General features: G+C 41.9%; 1 protein-coding gene across 4 annotated transcripts in view; it reads left to right on the forward strand.

Moving 5' to 3' along the window:
- Positions 1–18,597, forward strand: part of wu:fj29h11 (uncharacterized) — a 140,162-nt gene that overhangs the window by 52,753 nt on the left and 68,812 nt on the right. For all 4 annotated transcript variants that reach the window (XM_052032944.1, XM_052032947.1, XM_052032945.1 and 1 more), the window contains 6 exons: positions 875–1,263; positions 3,525–3,653; positions 3,791–3,988; positions 6,388–6,528; positions 8,829–9,089; positions 12,805–12,979. In XM_052032944.1, the coding sequence (XP_051888904.1) occupies positions 875–1,263; positions 3,525–3,653; positions 3,791–3,988; positions 6,388–6,528; positions 8,829–9,089; positions 12,805–12,979 (1,293 nt within the window). The remainder of the gene's footprint in view (positions 1–874; positions 1,264–3,524; positions 3,654–3,790; positions 3,989–6,387; positions 6,529–8,828; positions 9,090–12,804; positions 12,980–18,597) is intronic.

The raw sequence follows: 18,597 nt of genomic DNA on the forward strand, positions 1-18,597 counted from the left end.
CCTAGTTAAGTTTCTAATCTATAACTACCTGCAGGATATCAGTGGTGGGGACTCAGTGATGGTGATACCATTGAATGTCAGGATAGGTGGTTAGAATCTCTTGTCTGTGATAGCCATTGCCTTGCTCTTTAGTTGCATGAATGTTACTTGCCACTTATCAGCCCATGTCTGAAAGTTATGAGCCTTGCTGTGTGCAGACACAAGCTGCTTCATTTGCTCGGGACTGTGAATGGAACTGGACATTGTGGAGTTTTCAACAAATATCCCCACTTCTGACCTTATGATGGTCATTGATGAAGCAGCAGCAGATGTGGTCAGAACGTTACCATTAGGAACTCCTGCACTGGTGTCTCAGGGCTGGGGTGGTCGATTTCCAGTGAGCACAACCATCTTCCTTTGTCTGAAGTATGACTCCGCCCATTGAAGTTTGCCACTTTATTGAATGCCTTCTGAGAATCCAAGAATAATGAGCCAGACTGTAGTTTGTACATTCTCTGTTGAGAAGTGTTGGCCAACTACAGTGTTTGAATCAGCTCATTCCTGATTTCTGCATCTATGCATCAAGTCCATGGTGGAATGCAAATTTCATGAATGAGGGGCTGAAAGCAATTCACATTTATCCCTCAACCATCTTCACAAAGTCTCGTTACTGTTCTTTGTTAGAATTTGCTGAACCCAAATCTCCTACATCAATGACTGTATTTCAGCATTGACTGTTAAGTACATTGCATTGTCCTGAAATGGATGTAAAAGGAAGTGTTACCAGTATCATTTGGTGAATGTTGAATCCAGTAGTATTATTGCCGTTGAGCTGAAGTAGAATAAACCAAAGATTCTCTCTCTCTCTCTCTCTCTCTCTCTATTACTCCCACAGTTCCTGCAGCAAATCCAAAAGTGCAGCCAATTGATCATCAAAATATTGATGGATCAGTAGCAGCAGGCCAAAGTTCAGCTTTCCCGGCATTCTCATCAACGGCTTCAGAAGACTTTCCTGAATTGGACACAAAATTGACAAAACTAAAACTGAGAAAGCTGAAGGAGGAGGAACTGAAGAAGAAAAGGTCAAAGCATCGATATCCCCAAAATTATTATATGCAAGTAAGGGAGGAACTTAACTCTCTCATGCAGGAGGTGGAGACATTGGCTTCTGATAACCTAGTTCGCCAAGGAAATAGGCTTGTCGATTTGGAACATGCAAACCAACGAGCTGAAGAGTTTATTCGTGCCCTGGCTGCTGAAGGAGAGCATGTCACTGAAGATAAGGTATAAAACTCTGGAAGCCAGCATTTTACTGGCTTGGGATAAAATGAGAAGAGCAATTTTATAGAAATAGAAATTCTCACTCCTGCATGTAGTCATATACTCATATACACAGAGACACGCACACAGGAACATGCTGAGTCTTTGACAGGCATAAGGGCTGTCATAGTTGCATACCTATATATTCTAATATGTGGATAGATGTGTACATACACACACAGCACTGATATTTGTCCTTGTAAATAGCATTACCAGTAGTATATACCAGGAGAAAACTCTGCAATGTCCCGAAACTGAGAGGCTGCTTTTTATTTTTCTGTTTTTTACCTGCATTTTCTCTTGCCAAATCTGTGTTCCTGAAATTATTATGTAGATTAAAACAAGCTTGCGCTTTGAGAAGTCGTTTTTTTGTCCTGAGGTGTGTTTCTACTCAGGAGGTGTATTATCATGATATTAGGTTTAGGCTTCTTGCATACTGCTTCTACCGGTACAAAATAAATAATTAAAAATACAATGAACATAGAAAATAGATTTAGATGTGCAGATTTATGTTTACAATTTCAAATCCTTAATTTAAAAGAAAGGACGAAGTATGTTGTTCACATTCAATTCCAATTTCCACCCCCTCCCCTGTTGTCCCGAAATCAATTCTCCCTTTCCATCCGCTGTAAATAACACAGTGCCACGAGGTTGATTCGAACAAATACCTTTATTAGTAGTGCACCACTAGGAGAATTCTCTTCAGCACTCACTAAGAGTCGCTTCCCGAGTTCTCCCTGAACAAAGGGCAGACAGACATTTATACAGGAATTGTCACGCACATCCCATGCAAACGGCGCTGCGAGTTTCAGTCAAGCTATAGAGATCCCGAGACAGCTATCACACCTTTTGTCTTAGTGTAATTGAGTTAAAATCAAGGCTTTCAAAGGCAGGTATCACCCTTCATTGTTCAGACCAAGCCTTCACCTCGATGTTAATTACACCCAGTATCGCCACCGTCTGACATATCGGAATGGTTCATTACCCAAAACAAAACATACTTAACATTCCAACCTAACTAGTGGGTCAGCAGCTTGCTAGTCCTTGCTAAAGAAATATAAATGCATATATATATATTTTATTTGCCAGTTATAGGTATGGTTGCAATTTTTAACCCTTCACTTCCTCATCACCACCCCCCTCCCCCCCCCCCCCGGACATTAAACCTCCAGCTCATTATTACTAAAATGTTGGTTTTCGTCTCTCACTCTTTTGTTTTCCATCCTTCACCCTCAAATGTAGAACATAGAACAGTACCACACAGGAATAGGCCCTTCGGCCCACCATGTCTATATCCCTTCATTCCTTGCCTGTCCATGTGTCTGTCTAAATGCCTCTTGAGCATTGCTATCATATTTGCTTCCACCACCTCCCTGGCAGCACATTCCAGGCACCTACCACTCTCTGTGTAAAAAAAAACCCTTGTAAACCTTGCCTTGTAAATCTCCTTAAATTTTTCCCCTCTCACCTTAAGCCTATGCCCTCTAGTATTTGCCATTTCATTAATTTTATGAAATTATTTCCATAACCCTCTCATGATTTTATATGCTTCTAGCTAATACTCTCTAATCCAGGCAACATTCTGGTGAACCTCTTCTGCATCCTGTCCAAATCCTTCACATCCTTCCTGTAATGCAATGACTAAAACTGCACGCAGTACTCTAAATGTGACCTAACCAAAGTTTTATACAGCTGCAACGTGACTTCCCGACTTTTATACCACGACCAATGAAGGCAAGTATGCTTTAGGCCTTCTTCATGACCCCATCTACTTGTGTTGCCACTTTCAGGGAGCTATGGACCTGCACCCCAAAATCCCTCTATACGTCAATGCTCCTAAGGATCCTGCCATTTACTTTTCTCTTACATTAGACCTTCCAAAGTGCAACACCTCACACTTGTCTGGATTAAATTCCACCTGCTATTTCTCTTCCCATGTTTCCAACTGGTCTATATTCTGCTGAATCCTTAGACAACTTCCCTCACCACCCACAACTCCACCAACGTTTGTGTGATCTATAAACTCACTAATCAGCCCACCAGATTGGAGAGCATCTGTGGAAAAGGGAACAGAGGTAACATTTCTGGTCCAAAACATTGTTAGATCTGAAACATTACCTCTGTTTCTCTTCATGGCTTCTGCCTGACTTGCCAAGTGTGTCCAGCATTTGTTCTAATTTTAGATTTCCAGCGTCTGCATTTTTTAATTTTCTTTTTTAATACAGGTTTTGAATAGAGTTTGCAGATATTTCAGGGTACAGAATATAAAAAGCCTTGGCATCTGGCCTCCTATTAAACTCCCTGCAATTCGAGAACTTCGACAAACACAGCGAGAAATCAGCACTTTTATTGAGGTAAGTGTTCAGTATTGGGATTATGTTATGGTGGGGTATTGTTTCCTCTCTTAAATTGACTCCATGCATTTCTTCTAGCCTTTATGCATGCCAAGATGCTTTTTTTAATGAAGGAAGTTAATGTTTTCTATTTCAAGGCTTTTGAGAGTGTCAGATGCATCTGCACTCTTTATGAGCTGAACCAGTGCTTGGCAGCACTGAAGAACAAGCAAAACTTCGAAGAACTGAACCTTGGGCCTTTATGCAAGCAACCTCTTGTGCACAGGATGTTCAAAGTGCCTCAATCACTGAAGGATGAAGATATATTTGAAATTGAGACAGTGGATATTTTACAGGTACAGTACATGGTGTCTTTAATTCGTATGATTACTCTGCAATATGGAGTGAAATCCTGGTTTTGTTTCAGCTGGTTTTACACATCTAGAATTCAGAGTAATAAACCTTTGGTGCATCAATAAAATAAGATTTTAGTATAGCCTCAAAAATAATGTTTAAGCACTTTTTGATGTGTTTCATTATTGAATTCTAAAGTTCATGGTTACCTATGGCAGTGGAAACTGGGTACGGGTTTTGATTAGGAGATGTGAGATATTTGTAAGCTCTTTGATTAAGTTATCATAGGCTGTTCATTATAGAGACCAGGCCAGCAACTTTAATTGCAGGTCTCCAATGCTGCTTCTGTTTTGGCTGTCTCTTCTTTCCTGTGTACACTTCTGATTGCCGCACTACAGAAAAGATGTGGAGGCTTTGGAGAGGGTGCAGAAGAGGTTCACCAGGGTGTTTGCTGGATTAGAGGGTATCAACTATAAGGAGAAGTTGGGCAAACTTGTATTGTTTTCTATGGAGCTTCAGAGGCTGAGGGGTGACCTGATAGAAGTATATAAAATTATAAGAGACATAGATAGTCAGAGTGTACTAGAGGGCGTAGCTTTAAGATGAGAGGGGGAAAGCTTAAAAGGGATTCATGAGGCAATTTTTTTACACACAGTGTTAGGTGCCTGGAATCTGCTGCCAGGGGATGTGGTGGAAGCAGATACGACTGCAATGTTTAAGAGGTATTTTGATTTAGACAGACACATGGACAGGCAAGGGATGGAGGGATATAGACCGTGTGCGGGTAGATATGTGGTTTAAATTTGCATCATGGTCGGCACAGACATTGTGGGCCAAAGGGCCTTTCCCTGCGTTACACTGTTTTACGTTCTAACACTGATCATAGAATTACATAGAAGTAATGACATCGAAATAAGCCATTTTACCCACCCAGGCTGATGGTATTTATGTTCCACTCAAGCTTCCTCCCAGTTTATCCTGTTTAATTAATTAGCATAATTCTCTATTCCTTTCTCCCTCAAATCCGTGTCCTACCTCCTCTTCAACGTATCAGAACTATTTGCCGTAGCTGGTCTCTGTGGCAGTGAGTTCTACATTCTTGGCACTGATGGATGAAGAAGTTTGTTAATTCCCTTTTTAATTCTTGATGGCCATCTTACATTGAAGGCCTCAAGTTGTCCTCTTCCCTACAAGTGGAATGTCAAATTTTGAAGAATTCTGTTAGCTCAACGCCAAGACCACTTTTCATTACTTCAACAGAGTAAAATATGGGGGCCAGTTATAACAGTTTTGTTCCTAATTTATTTTCAACACAGTCATGATCATGCGGTATGTGTGCTTAAATTGTGGGTATCTGGATGTCAGCTTTCCAAAGAATGTGGTTCCCGTCTTGAAAAGTAGAGTTTTATCTCTATGTACAGGGTCTCCTTGCTTTTAGAACATAGAGCATTACAGCACAGTACAGGCCCTTTGGCCCACGATGTAGTGCCAATGGTTTATTCTGCTTTAAGATCTATCTAACCCTTCCCTCCCACATAGCCCTCTATTTTTCTATCATTCATGTGTCTATCTAAGAGTCTCTTAAATGTCCCTAATGTATCTGCCTCCACAACCTCTGCCAGCAGTGCGTTCCACACACCCACCATTCTCTGTGTAAAAAAACTTACCTCTGACATCCCCCCTATATCTTCTTCCAGTCACCTTAAAATTATGCCCCCTTGTGTTACTCATTTTCGCCCTGGGAAAAAGTCTCTGACTGTCCACTTATGCCTCTTATCATCTTATACATCTTAGATCTTACCTCTATCAAGTCACCTCTCATCCTCATTCTCTCCAAAGAGAAAAGCCCTAGCTCACTCAACTTATCCTCATAAGACATGGTCTCCAATCCAGGCAGCATCCTGGTAAATCTCCTCTGCACCATCTCTAAAGCTTCCACATCCTTCCTACAATGAGGTGACCAGAACTGAACACAGTACTCCAAGTGTGGCCTAACCAGAGTTTTATAGAGCTGCAACATTACCATGCAGCTCTTGAATTCAATACCCCGACTAATGAAGGCCAACACACCATACGCCTTCTTAACAACCCTATCGACCTGCGCAGCACCTTTGAGAGATCTATGGACATGGACCCCAAGATCCCTCTGTTCCTCCACACTGCTAAGAGTCCTGCCATTAGCCTTGTATTCTGCTTTCAAATTCAATCTTCCAAAGTGTATCACTTCATACTTTTCCGGGTTGAACTCCATCTGCCACTTTTCAGCCCAGCTGTGCATCCTAACAATGTCCTGTTGTAACCTACAGCAACCTTTTGTTCTGTTTTATTGTGATTATAAATATTTGCAGACATTCATGATTTACTTTTTCTCTCCCCCCTCCCCCATTCTGCTACTCTTTAGAGCCTTAATGCATATAAAAGATCTCTCAGAGCAGTTAAAATAGATTTGGCTGAATTTATAAAATACCTAGCAGATCAGTTTCACTGTGATTCGCCGTACGACCTTGGAATCAGAATTACCAGCATCGGTCTTCCAATATCAGTAAGTTCCTTTTGTTTTATTCACTAAGTTTTTCTCATGTTTTTGATGTTAATGGATTTTGTCCCCCATCCAATTTAGTTACCTTCTCTGTTGAAGATGCTCAGTCAGAAATCATAGAATTGATGAATTGTACAGCATGGAAACAGGCCATTTGGCCCAACTCATCCATGCTGACCTGTGGAGACCTTTCCATATTAAGCAGAAAACAAGCTGCTAGAGGATCTCAGCGGGTCAAGGAGCATCTGTGGAGACAAAGGGATGGTTGTTGTTTCAGGTTGACCCATTGAGTTCCTCCAGACTTGAACAGACCTCTCATTCGTTAAAAGATGAACTCTTGATCTCCCAGTCTGCCTCGTCGTGGCCTTTGCACTTATCTACCTCTGATAAGGGGAATTGTTTCCAGCAGTATGCATATCTATAACCCTCAAAATTTTATATACCTCAGTCGTCCCCATCCTAACCCCTCTACTCCAGGGAGAAAAGACCTAGCTTCTCCAATCTCTCCTCATAACTGAACCAATCAATCCCAGAAAATGGGATTGAGTACTTTGGATGTCAGGAACCCTTTGGTTGACAGCTAACTTGTTTGTGTAAGGCCAAGTAGAAAGCTATTGGCATGCATAAGTCAATTCCAAGTCTGTCCTTCCTTAATTCTATACACAAGCAGCTTTAGAAGGGGGCAGTGGGTTGCAGTTAGGAGGAGATGTCAGGGTCACTCTGCAGCAGCCAGTTGCAGTTGCTGAGATACTGCTCCATTGGACATCAGGAAACTTAATTAGGATTGTGAGCATTTTACAGCTGTCAAGCAAAGTTACCCTAACATTAAACATGATGACTTTTGGAATGTTGGAAATACTCAACTGATCAGGCCACATCTGTGGGAAACGAAACAGAGTTAACATTTCAGGTCAATGACAAAGGATCTCTCTGTTTCTCTTCCCACAGATGCAGCCTGACCTGTTGAGTATTTCCAGCGTTTTCTGATTTTATTATGTCTTATAATAAATTCCATTTACCCACAGAGATTTAAAAAAAAGCAAACTTTAATCAAGGAAAACAACTTGTATTAGCAAATGTATCTAAATATTTGAGGAGAGTGTTGGATTATACTGTGTCTCAAAGGTATGTCTGTATGTAGCAGAGGTATGGATGAAGATATTTCTCCTCTCTTTCCCTATTGGATTTAATTGTTATTGTCTTATATTTGTGGTCTTTAGTTTTGAATTCTTCCACATGGATGCATTTTACTCAAGTTCCCTATTAGTGTATTCAGAATTTTAAATGTGAGGTCTCCTCCAAGTCTTTTGTTAAAGGGAGGAAAAATGTTTTCATTAGTTTTCGATGAATTCTGAGCCAACAGGCTTTTCAGCTCAAAGCATTTGCCTTTATTATTCTCTCTTCCATCGTTAGCAGGATTACTACGTATTTACAGCATTGTCTGTATTAGTCCAAGATATGTATATTGGAGACACGAAACTGCAGCTGCTGGGATCTGGAGTAACAAACAAGATGCTGGAGGAACTCAGTGGGTCAGGCAGTATATGTGTAGGGAAATGGACAGTTGATGTTTCGTGTCAAGACCCTTCATCTGGACTGGTGACGAGTAGTCCAGATGAAGGGTCTCGACCTGAAACATTGTCCATTTCCCTACACATATACTGCCTGGCCTGCTGAGTTTCTCCAGCAATTTGTTTGTTTCAACCTGTATGTTATTAGTTTGCCTTTAAGCAAAGAGTGAGATTGATACAAGAGATTTGAAAGTTGTCTGCTGGACTTCTCAAAGCATTAAAACCATCACTGGCTGATAATTCTATGCTTCAGTATGATACCTACTTTTAAAAATTGAGCAGGAGACTTTAATTACTTCTAAGCTATCCATTGCAGCTGATGCCATTTTGTACAGTACTTAACTGCATTTTTAATGTCTGCGAGTTGCCTGTGGTTACTATGAGATTTTAGCTCTGTATGCTTCATAGCCCTTTATGCAATACCTCTTCATAGGACCCATTCACTAATTGTTATTTAAAGTTATTCAGGACAAAGCCTAGAAACATGCTGAAAATAAACTGATTATAATATCTCTAGAATAAAAAGGGAAAATAGGGAGGTTTACTGGTGTACACTTTTTTAGTTACTGGTTGCAAATTGTACCCAGAGCAGTTCAATCAATTAGGGAATGGTTTGTTGGCTGACGTATCAGGAGGGATGGATTGAGTAGAAAGGGAGGAAAAATATCCTTGAAGGTGAAGAAAGTAAATTACTAAGTATCTCTCTGATATGTTAAAACTTTTGTTAAACAGACATTGTCAAAAGCCGCAAACAGTGAACGTGGTGCTTTGGAAACTGCAAAAAATCGTATTCAGAGAGAAATAGAGGAGGAAGTGCAAAATCGGATGAACAAAATTAAGAAGAATCTGCTTGACCCTGCTAGTGGACCACAGCTGTATTCTACCAGTGGGTGCCTAGATCTCCGTAAACAATATGCCTCAAACACAGCAGCAGAGGCTGTTCTTCAGGTTTTCATCAATGCAAAGGAAGTTTTCAGTGAAAAAATGGCTAAGGTAGTTATTTTATTTTTCTACATGCTATATTCTTTTAAATGGATGAAAATTTAGCAATTTGTAAATAGAGACTGGAGTTTATTGACTATGGAAAAAACTTCAAGATGAAGGAAATGAGGGAAGTGGATTGAGTGTGTATTAGGGGTAAAATGACTAAGGATACTTTGCGACTGTGTACCTTGACTTTCAAAGGCAGTAAGAAGTGTACATGTTGATCACCTTAGTCTGGCCCTGTCCTTTTTTTTCTGCATCCTTAGAACATAGAAGAGTACAGCACAGGACAAGCCCTTCCACCCATGATGTTGTGCCGAACTAATTTAACCAATGACTCCTAATTAATCTAATTCCTCGTCCCCAAACATTAACCATATCCCTCCCTTCTCTGCACATTCATGTGCCTATCTAAGAGTCTCTTAAACGCTCCTGTGCTATCTGCATCTACCACCAGCCCTGGCAGTGCATTCCAGGCCCCCACCATATTCTGTGTAAAAAAAACTTCCACAAACATCTCCTTTGTACTTTTCCCCCTCTCACCTTAAGTACATGCCCTCCAGTGCTAGATATTTCAATCCTGGGAAGAAGATACTGGCTATCTATTCTATCTATGCCTCACATAATTTTATAAACTTCTATCAAATCTTACCTTAGCCTCAGCTGCTCTAGAGAAAACAGCTTCAGATTATCCAACCTCTCCTCATAGCACGTATCCTCCAAACCAGGTAGCATCCTGGTAAACCTCCTTTGTACCCTCTCCAAAGCCTCCACATCTTTCCTATAATGAGGTGACCGGAATTGAACTTATTTCCAAAAAATCTTAAAACAAAACCAATAAATAGGGAGATCTTCACCCAGCATTCATCAGCACAGAGATATAGCTCTATCCCTGGATCAGAGTCATGCAAGTGTTCACTCAAGGACCTGCTTCTCTGAGACCTTGGTAAAGGGCACCCCATTTCCCCAAAGATGATTTTTGGATGTTGTGGACTGCCCAGCATTTCACTATAAACCAATGTGCAAAGTACATCATTTCTTAAAAAAAATTGCTTTTATTCCTTTCAAATGTATGCAGTTGCTATCCAATGCCACATAGTTATTTTCTCCCCTGGCCAATAGATAACAGGACTTTATCTGTCAGCATTTTTAGCAGAATAATTAGAATGATGCTCGGTAGCATGCAGATAGTGAAGAGAAGACTTCACAGACTTGTCACCTTTATTGAGTTCTGTGGAGTTAAATTTTACTATTCTATGTAACATTTTAAAAATAAATGACAAAATAAAGCAGCAAAAAGAGTAAAAGAATGGAATAAAATGTAACTATCTCCATGAATATATGTGCAATAAACACTTCAGTGAGGTCAAGATTGGGAGTTTTCATTTCAATTCTTCTTTTCTGGTAGCCAAAATCGATTACTTACTGCAGTTACCTAATGATGCAACCGTATAATATCACTAAGATGGACCAATCTTGATTATGCTAGGTTAAGCAGGCTACCTTTACTGTAGACACGAGGATGCAGAAGCAACAAACAATCTGCTGGAGGAACTCAGCAGGTCAAGCAGCATCTGTGGGGACAAAAGAATTGTTGACATTTCTGGTCTTGATGCAGGGTTTCAACCTGAAACGTCGACAATTCCTTCCCCACCCCCACAGTTGCTTCTTGATTCGCTGAGTTCCTCCAGCAGAATAGTCGTTACCTCTACTGTTTACTTGCCATTTAACTGGAAAGTCTTCATTTTCAGATTTGGCTGCTTACTCTTTTCAAATAGAATTTAGGGCACAGAAACTGTCTGTATTTTACAAAAGAAAAACTGCTGGAGGAACTCAGCGGGTCAGGCAGCATCTGTGGAGGCAGAGGGATAGCTCCTGCTGCAGTTTGTTTTTTGCTACAGATTCCAGTATTTGCACTCTCTTGTATCCCTGTACTTTACAAACATGCATTTTATGTGCGAGTCTCAATATGAGTGGGACATCACCAGACCTTCCGTGATGCTGCCAGCATATCGTACAGGTGCTTAAATTCCAGCTTGGACTGCTTCACTGCCAACTTCAACTTCAGCCCTCACTTACCTAACACATTCAAAGATGTAAATTGGTGCCAAAAGAGGAAGTACGAGGAGTCGGTGTGAAAAGCTTGGTTGTGAACAAAGAGTCTGAAAGGATGAGAGGCAGGCAGAGCAGCTGAGTTACTTGGGCCATTGTTTCCAGAGTTTGGAGCAAGTGGAGTATCTGCAAAATGTGGAGCAGGATGTCCGAGTTTGGGGTTGCAGAGATAAAGAATAGTGTGGCCATGAAATGATTTAATCATTACGTTGGGGCCAGGAGCAATATAAAGTTACAAGGGGAGGGATCAGGAAGATGGATGAGCCGAACTTGCTGTGAGAAGAATATACAGGAACCAGCTCTTAATGAGTTAGAAAGTATTGAAGTAGTAAGTGCCAGAGCACACAATTCAAAAAGGGCTACAAGAATAGAGATCTGAGGGTGTGTATGCATAGTTCATTGAAAGTGGCAGGATAGGTTGAGAAAGTGGTTTAAAAAAAGCTCATGGGATCCTGGGTTTGAGATACAGAGAAGTCACGATAAATACTGGTTTGGCCAGAGTTGGAACATTGTGTTCATTTCTCAGCACCACACTTTAGGGAAGCTGTAAAGGCTTTAGAGGACACGCAGAAATGTTTCTGGGCTTGGGGATCTCCACAGCACATGTAGGAGTAGTAGTGGAAGCAGATTCAATTGTAACATTCAAAGGGGAGCTGGAAGGAAAGAATGTGCAGGGCTGTGAGGAGAGGGGTAGAGCAGGGTAGTGCTCAAATGGAAGCAGTACAGACTTGACAGGCTGAATGGTCTTCCATATTGAAATTATTTTGTGATTCTGTGAGGCAGTGTCACAGCTGGTAATGCTGGAAATTTAACAGGTTTTGGCCCTTGCTCAGTTCTATGCTTATTCTAGCATTTCTAGTTTCCATTTTCCAGCATCAACAACATTTTTCTTTTGTAAGTTTACTGGGATAGTCTGATCTGGTGATGATGAAGTCACAGGTGATTGAGGTAATGCAGCAATGTTACAGGAGAGCTTTGTGATAAACAGAGTAGGTGGTTAGAAGCTCATCTAAGTTGATTATGACAGGATTGTGAGTAATCTGGTTCAGGGTGAGACAGTGGCAGGGGACAGCAGAAGCACATAAATTGCCGTGGAGCTTGAAGCTGATAGCTCTGTTCTCCTTACATTGAACTGCAGGAAGTTATGCCTTGTTGAAGGACGAGCAGCCAAGGTGTTGGCGTAGAGATGTGATGGAGTATTTGCTGCAGCAGGCACCTTTTAGAACTATTTATTCATATTTTATATTAATCCTCCACATTATATTTGTTTTTTGATATTTTGTCAATTCAGCCCATCTGGTCTATGCTTATTCTTGGAGCACACCCACTAATCCCATTCCTCTACTCCCTGAAAACTTGTCTGTTTCGTGTGCCCATCAACTGATGCGTCCAGCTAGTTACTGTCCTGACTGAATTGTTTTCTCTTCTGTTTAAGTATTTCTTCTGGATTATTCCGTTTTAAAACCACGCCTTTTATTTAGAACTTGGCATCCTCTCCTGTTCTTAATTTCTTAGTGTGTCCCTGTGTCTACAATCTATGGCACTCTAAGCCTTTTCTGATGATGCGCTCTCTAGTCGGTGGTAATAATTTTTCTTTATTATTAATGATCAGTATATTCAGGAATTCCTGGTGAAGGTGGGTGATAATCGTTTGGCCCGATCACTCTTTCAACTGGCCATTTGCTGTGGTTCACTGGAAGTTCCTCAGGATTTGGTGGCTAAAGAGAAAACAAGTAAGCCGACTGTGAATGGAACAGGGGACAAAGAAGCTCCACTTCCTTGTGAAGGTGAGTTGTGTTCTACCTGGCATGTGGAATTCCTATTTTATATATAATCCAGGGTAAAGGATATTAAGGAAAGCAGGTAAAATGGTTTTCATTTTTTAAGTACTTCAGTTAAACTGAGAGTCTACAGTTAAAGTAATTGGAGAAGCAAGTTGTGCTCTGTTACACTGCTAACTTGCTTCCCGTCCACAGCATAGTGCTTTAAATTGCAAATAAATGCTTAGGAGGCGAGGCTTGCTTTCACTATTCATACTATGAACAGTACGGTAACAGGCCATTCATCCCACTTATCCCAGGGCAGTGTTTATGCTCCATCCAGGTCCACTACCATCACTCCTCAGCTATATCTATCATTGTAACCCTCCACATACATTTGCTTAGATTTTTGATAAAGTAGCTACAGAGAGAACACTTCCACTTGTGGGGAAGAGCAAAACCAAACTGCCGTATATGGTGGTCATGGAGAAATCCTGTAGGGAATTCAGAAGAAATTGGTAAATTGGTTTATTATTGTCACATGCACCGAGGTCCAGTGAAAAACTTGTTTTGCATACCGATCGTACAGATTAATTCATTACAACAGTACATTGAGGGAGTACAAGGTAAAACATGAACAGAATGCAGAATAAAGTGTTACAGTTACAGAGAAAGTGCAGTGCGGGCAGACAATAAGGTGCAAGGCCATGACGAGGTAGATTGTGAGGTCAAAAGAAACTTCTTTACCTAGAGAATGGTGAAAGTATGGAACTGTCAACCACAGGGAGTGGTTAAGGCAAACTGTATAGATGCATTTCAGTGAAGGCTGGGCAAAGGCGGGAGAAGGGAATGGATGCTTGTGCTGAGGGACGCTAGGGACAGCTTGGATGGAGCATCAGTGCTGGCATGGACTGAGTGGCCTCTTACTGTACTGTACATACTGTGTAATATATATGGTGATGGTCTCAGTTCTCATGAAGGGTCTTCGACTAGAAACCTTAACTGGTTTCTCTTGCTGCAGATGCTCCTTGACTTGCTGAGTTTTTCTAAAATTTCTGCTTTGGTTCAGATTCCAGAATCTGCAGTTTTATTTATTTTCCCATAAAATCTCTGAGCAGCCAGCATCCCCTCTCAGGTCAATATTCAGCACTGAAGCCCTAATTGCACTCAACAAACAATCTGCTGGAGGAACTCAGCAGGTCGAGCAGCATCTGTGGGAAGAAAGGAATTGTCAATGTTACAGGTAGAAACCCTGCATCAGTTGCTTTTCAGGTTCACAGAAGAAATGACTCAAAAGGTATTCTCAAAAACTTGAAAAGCATAACATCTTCACAGCAGCATGGTAATCTCTGGTTCTTGATTGTTCAGAATGGAGAAGGAACGTTTGAAAGTTCAAATCAGAAGTTTATAAGTATTATATCAGAAGTTTGTAAGTATATTAGAAACAAGACAGTAGCTAAAGAAGGAATAGGGCCGCTCAGAGACCAGAGGTATTATCTATGCATGGAGCCAGGGGATATGAACAAGTTCCTAAATGAATACTTCTTATTGGTATTCACCAGGAGAAGGATGTGGAGGCTGGAAAGTTGGGGGTGAGGGGAAGGTAGGCTGATAGTCAGGAGTACATATATTTCAGGAAGGAGGAAGTGCTAGAAATATTGCAGTACATTAGAATGAATAAATCCCCAGGGCCAGATGGGATCTATCCCAGGATGCTAAGAAAAGTAAGAAAGGTGATTCTGGTGCTTTGAATGAGATTTTTGCATCTTTGTTGACCACAGTACCAGAAGACTGGAGGATACCTAATGTTAATAGGAGGCAGAAGGTAGTGATGGATGGCTGTTTTTTCTGACTTGGAAATCTGTAACAAGTGGTGTACTGCAGATGTTGGTACTGGGACCTTCGTTGTTTGTAATATACAGTGTTGCAAAGGGGTTGCATTCTGAGAAAATAATCCATATCACGATCTTGCATAATGTAAACCCTTTTTTTCCTATGAGTCCCATGGAGATAGGTTCCTACAGGAAGTTTTTCTCTCAACAGTTTTTCTCTGAACAGCAGGTGTGCTGTCTAGAAGCAAGGGAATTCTGATTGTACTGTAGGCGGAAGAGAAAGATTTGTTGTTTTGATTAACTAGAAATGGATAAACATTGTTTGATAAACTACTGTTGTACAAGTATCAATAGAAGAGGTTGCACTGTAAGTTTCCAAAGCAAATCCTTTAAGTATTAGAACCATAGAACACTACAGCACAGAAAACAGGCCATTCAGCCCTTCTAGTCTGTGCCGAAACTTTATTCCGCTAGTCCCATTGACCTGCACCCAGTCCATAACCCTCCAGACCTTTCCCATCCATGTATCTATCCAATTTATCCTTAAAACTTAAGGGTGAGCCCGCAGTTACCACTCCCACTGTTCTCCCACTGTGAACCGGCAACCTGCAATCCTTGTCCTTGGTAAACTAGTTCAGTTCTCTGTACACATCTTATGATTATTTTTTCAAATAAATTCTATAAGAGTGAATTTTTATTCTGTATCTAAAATTTTTTGGTTATGATTTGTGAATTCCGTAAGAGTGAATTTCACTGCATATGAATGACTTGGATGAGGATATAGGGTATGATTAGTAAGTCTGCAGACGACACAAAATTTGGTCGTAGGTAACAACGAACCATAGAACCATACAGCACAAAACAGGCCCTTCGGCCCACCATGTTGTGCCGTCCATCAAACCACCCTCACACTACCTAACCCCTTCCTCCCGCATATCCCCCCATCCCACACTCCTCCATATGCCTATCCAATAAGCTCTTGAACCTGTCCAATGTATCTGCCCCCACCACTGCCCCATGCAGTGCATTCCATGCACCAACCACTCTCTGGGTGAAAAACCTCCCCCTGACATCTCCCCTGAACCTCCCACCCATAACCTTAAAGCCATGTCCTCTCGTCTTGAGCATTGGTGCCCTGGGAAGGAGGCGCTGACTGTCTACTCTATCTATTCCTTTCAATATTTTATATACCTCTATCATGTCTCCTCTCATCCTCCTCCTTTCCAGTGAATAAAGCCCTAGCACCTTAAGCCTCTCCTCATATTCAATACTCTCTAATCCAGGCAGCATCCTGGTAAGTCTCCTCTGCACCCTCTCCAACGCCTTCACATCCTTCCTATAATGAGGCGACCAGAACTGAACACAGTACTCTAAGTGTGGCCTAACTAGAGTTTTGTAAAGCTGCATCATCACCTCGCGGCTCTTAAACTCAATCCCGCGACTTATGAAAGCCAACATCCCATTGGCCTTCTTAACTGCTCTTTCCACCTGTGAGGCAACTTTCAATGAACTGTGAATATGAACCCCCAGATCCCTCTGCTCCACACTGCCAAGTACCTTGCCATTTACCCTGTACTCTGCCCTGGAGTTTGTCCTTCCAAAGTGTACCACCTCACACTTCTCCGGATTGAACTCCATCTGCCACTTGTCAGCCCAGCTCTGCATCCTATCAATATCCCTCTGTAAGCTCCGACAGCCCTCCACACTATCCACAACACCGCCGATCTTAGTGTCGTCTGCAAACTTACTAACCCAGCCCTCCACCCCCTTATCTAAGTCATCTATAAATATCACAAAAAGTAGAGATCCCAGAACCGATCTCTGCGGGACACCACTAGTCACTGCCTTCCAATCCAAGGGCACTCCTTCCACCACAACCCTCTGCTTTCTACATGCAAGCCAATTCCTAATCCACACAGCCAAGCTTCCTTAGATCCCTTGGCCTCTGACCTTCTGAAGAAGCCTACCATGGGGAACCTTATCAAACGCCTTACTAAAATCCATGTAAACCACATCCATCGCACTGCCCTCATCAATCTCCCTGGTCACCTCCTCAAAGAACTCTATCAGGCTTGTGAGGCAAGATCTTCCCTTCACAAAGCCATGCTGGCTGTCCCTAATCAGTCCATGATTCTCTAGGTGTTCATAAATCCTATCCCTTAGAATCCTTTCTAACAGCTTACCCACCACAGATGTGAGACTCACTGGTCTATAATTCCCTGGCCTATCCCTATTACCTTTTTTGAACAAGGGGACAACATTCGCAACCCTCCAATTCTCTGGCACCATCCCCGTGGACAACGAGGACTCAAAGATCCTTACTAGCGGTTCAACAATCTCCTCCCTAGCCTCTCGAAGCAGCCTGGGGAAAATCCTGTCAGGCCCCGGAGATTTATCTGTCTTAATATTATTTAACAACTTCAACACATCCTCTCTCTTGATATCTACAACCTCGAGAACATTACCCCTACCAGCACTCCCTTCCACGTCATCAAGACCCCTCTCCTTGGTGAATACCGAAGAGAAGTACTCATTGAGAACTTCTCCCACTTCCGCCACCTCCAGGCAAATTCTCCCACCTTTGTCCTTAATGGGATCTACCTTTACCCTAGCCATCCTCCTACTCTTCACGTACTTGAAAAAGGCCTTGGGATTTTCCTTAACCCTACTAACCAACGCCTTTTCATGTCCCCTTCTAGCTCTCCTCAGCCCTTTCTTAAGTTCCTTCCTCGTTACCCTATATTCCTCACGGGCCCTGTCTGAACCTTGCTGCTTATACCTCATGTACGCTACCTTCTTCTCCCGAACAAGTCGTTCCACCTTTCTCGTCACCCACGGTTCCTTCACCCTGCCATTCCTTCTCCGCCTCACCGGGACATATTTATCCCTAACATCCTGCATAAGATCCCTGAACATCGACCACATCTCCATGGTACATTTTCCTTCAAAAAGGACATCCCAATTTACACTCCCAAGTTCTCTCCTTATAGCCTCATAGTTCGCCCTTCCCCAATTAAAATTCCTCTTGTCCTCTCTGCACCTGTCCCTGTCCATGACAACGAAGGTTGTTTAAAGATACAGTAGGACATCGATTAGCTGTAAAATTGGGTGGAGTGGTGGCAGATGGAATTTAATCCAGGCAATTGTGAGGTAATCACTTTGGGAGGTTAAAATTTGTTAGGACACATAGAGTAAATAAATAGCAGGGACCTTGGTACCATTGATTTACAGAGAGACCTTGGGATGTAAGTTCACAGCTCCCTTAAAAGTGGCAATATAAGTGGATAGGGTAGTGAAGAAGTCATTTGGCATGCTTGCCTTTATAGGCTGAGGCATTGATTGTAAGTTAGGATGTCATGTTGCAACTATACAAAATATTGGTTAAATCACACTTGGGGTATTGTGTACATTTCTGGTCACCACATTATAGGAAGGATGTGGTAATAAAAGAGAGTGCTGAAGAGATTCACCAGGATGTTGCCTGGAATGGAGGGCTGTACGTATAAGGAGTGATTGGATAGGCTGGGGTTGTCCTCACTGGATATAGGAGGCTGAGGGGTGACCTTATAGAGGTTTACAAAAGCAGTGCAATTCCTTCCATACTACCCAGCTGCCCATCTCACGTCCACTTCCTCTGGCAGCTCGTTCCATCTACCCACCACCCTCTGTGTGGAAATCTTGTTCCCATGCTCTCAGATTTTAACAGACCTGGTGTCTCAGCTATCTCCTCCTTCACTATTACCACCCTCTGGTGAAGACAGATTCGAAGTATCATTTAGTACCCCGGCATCCATTTGCAAGTTCCCATTTTTG

The sequence above is a fragment of the Pristis pectinata genome, chromosome 18 (assembly GCF_009764475.1).
Source record: "Pristis pectinata isolate sPriPec2 chromosome 18, sPriPec2.1.pri, whole genome shotgun sequence".
In the NCBI taxonomy this organism is placed as follows: domain Eukaryota; kingdom Metazoa; phylum Chordata; class Chondrichthyes; order Rhinopristiformes; family Pristidae; genus Pristis; species Pristis pectinata.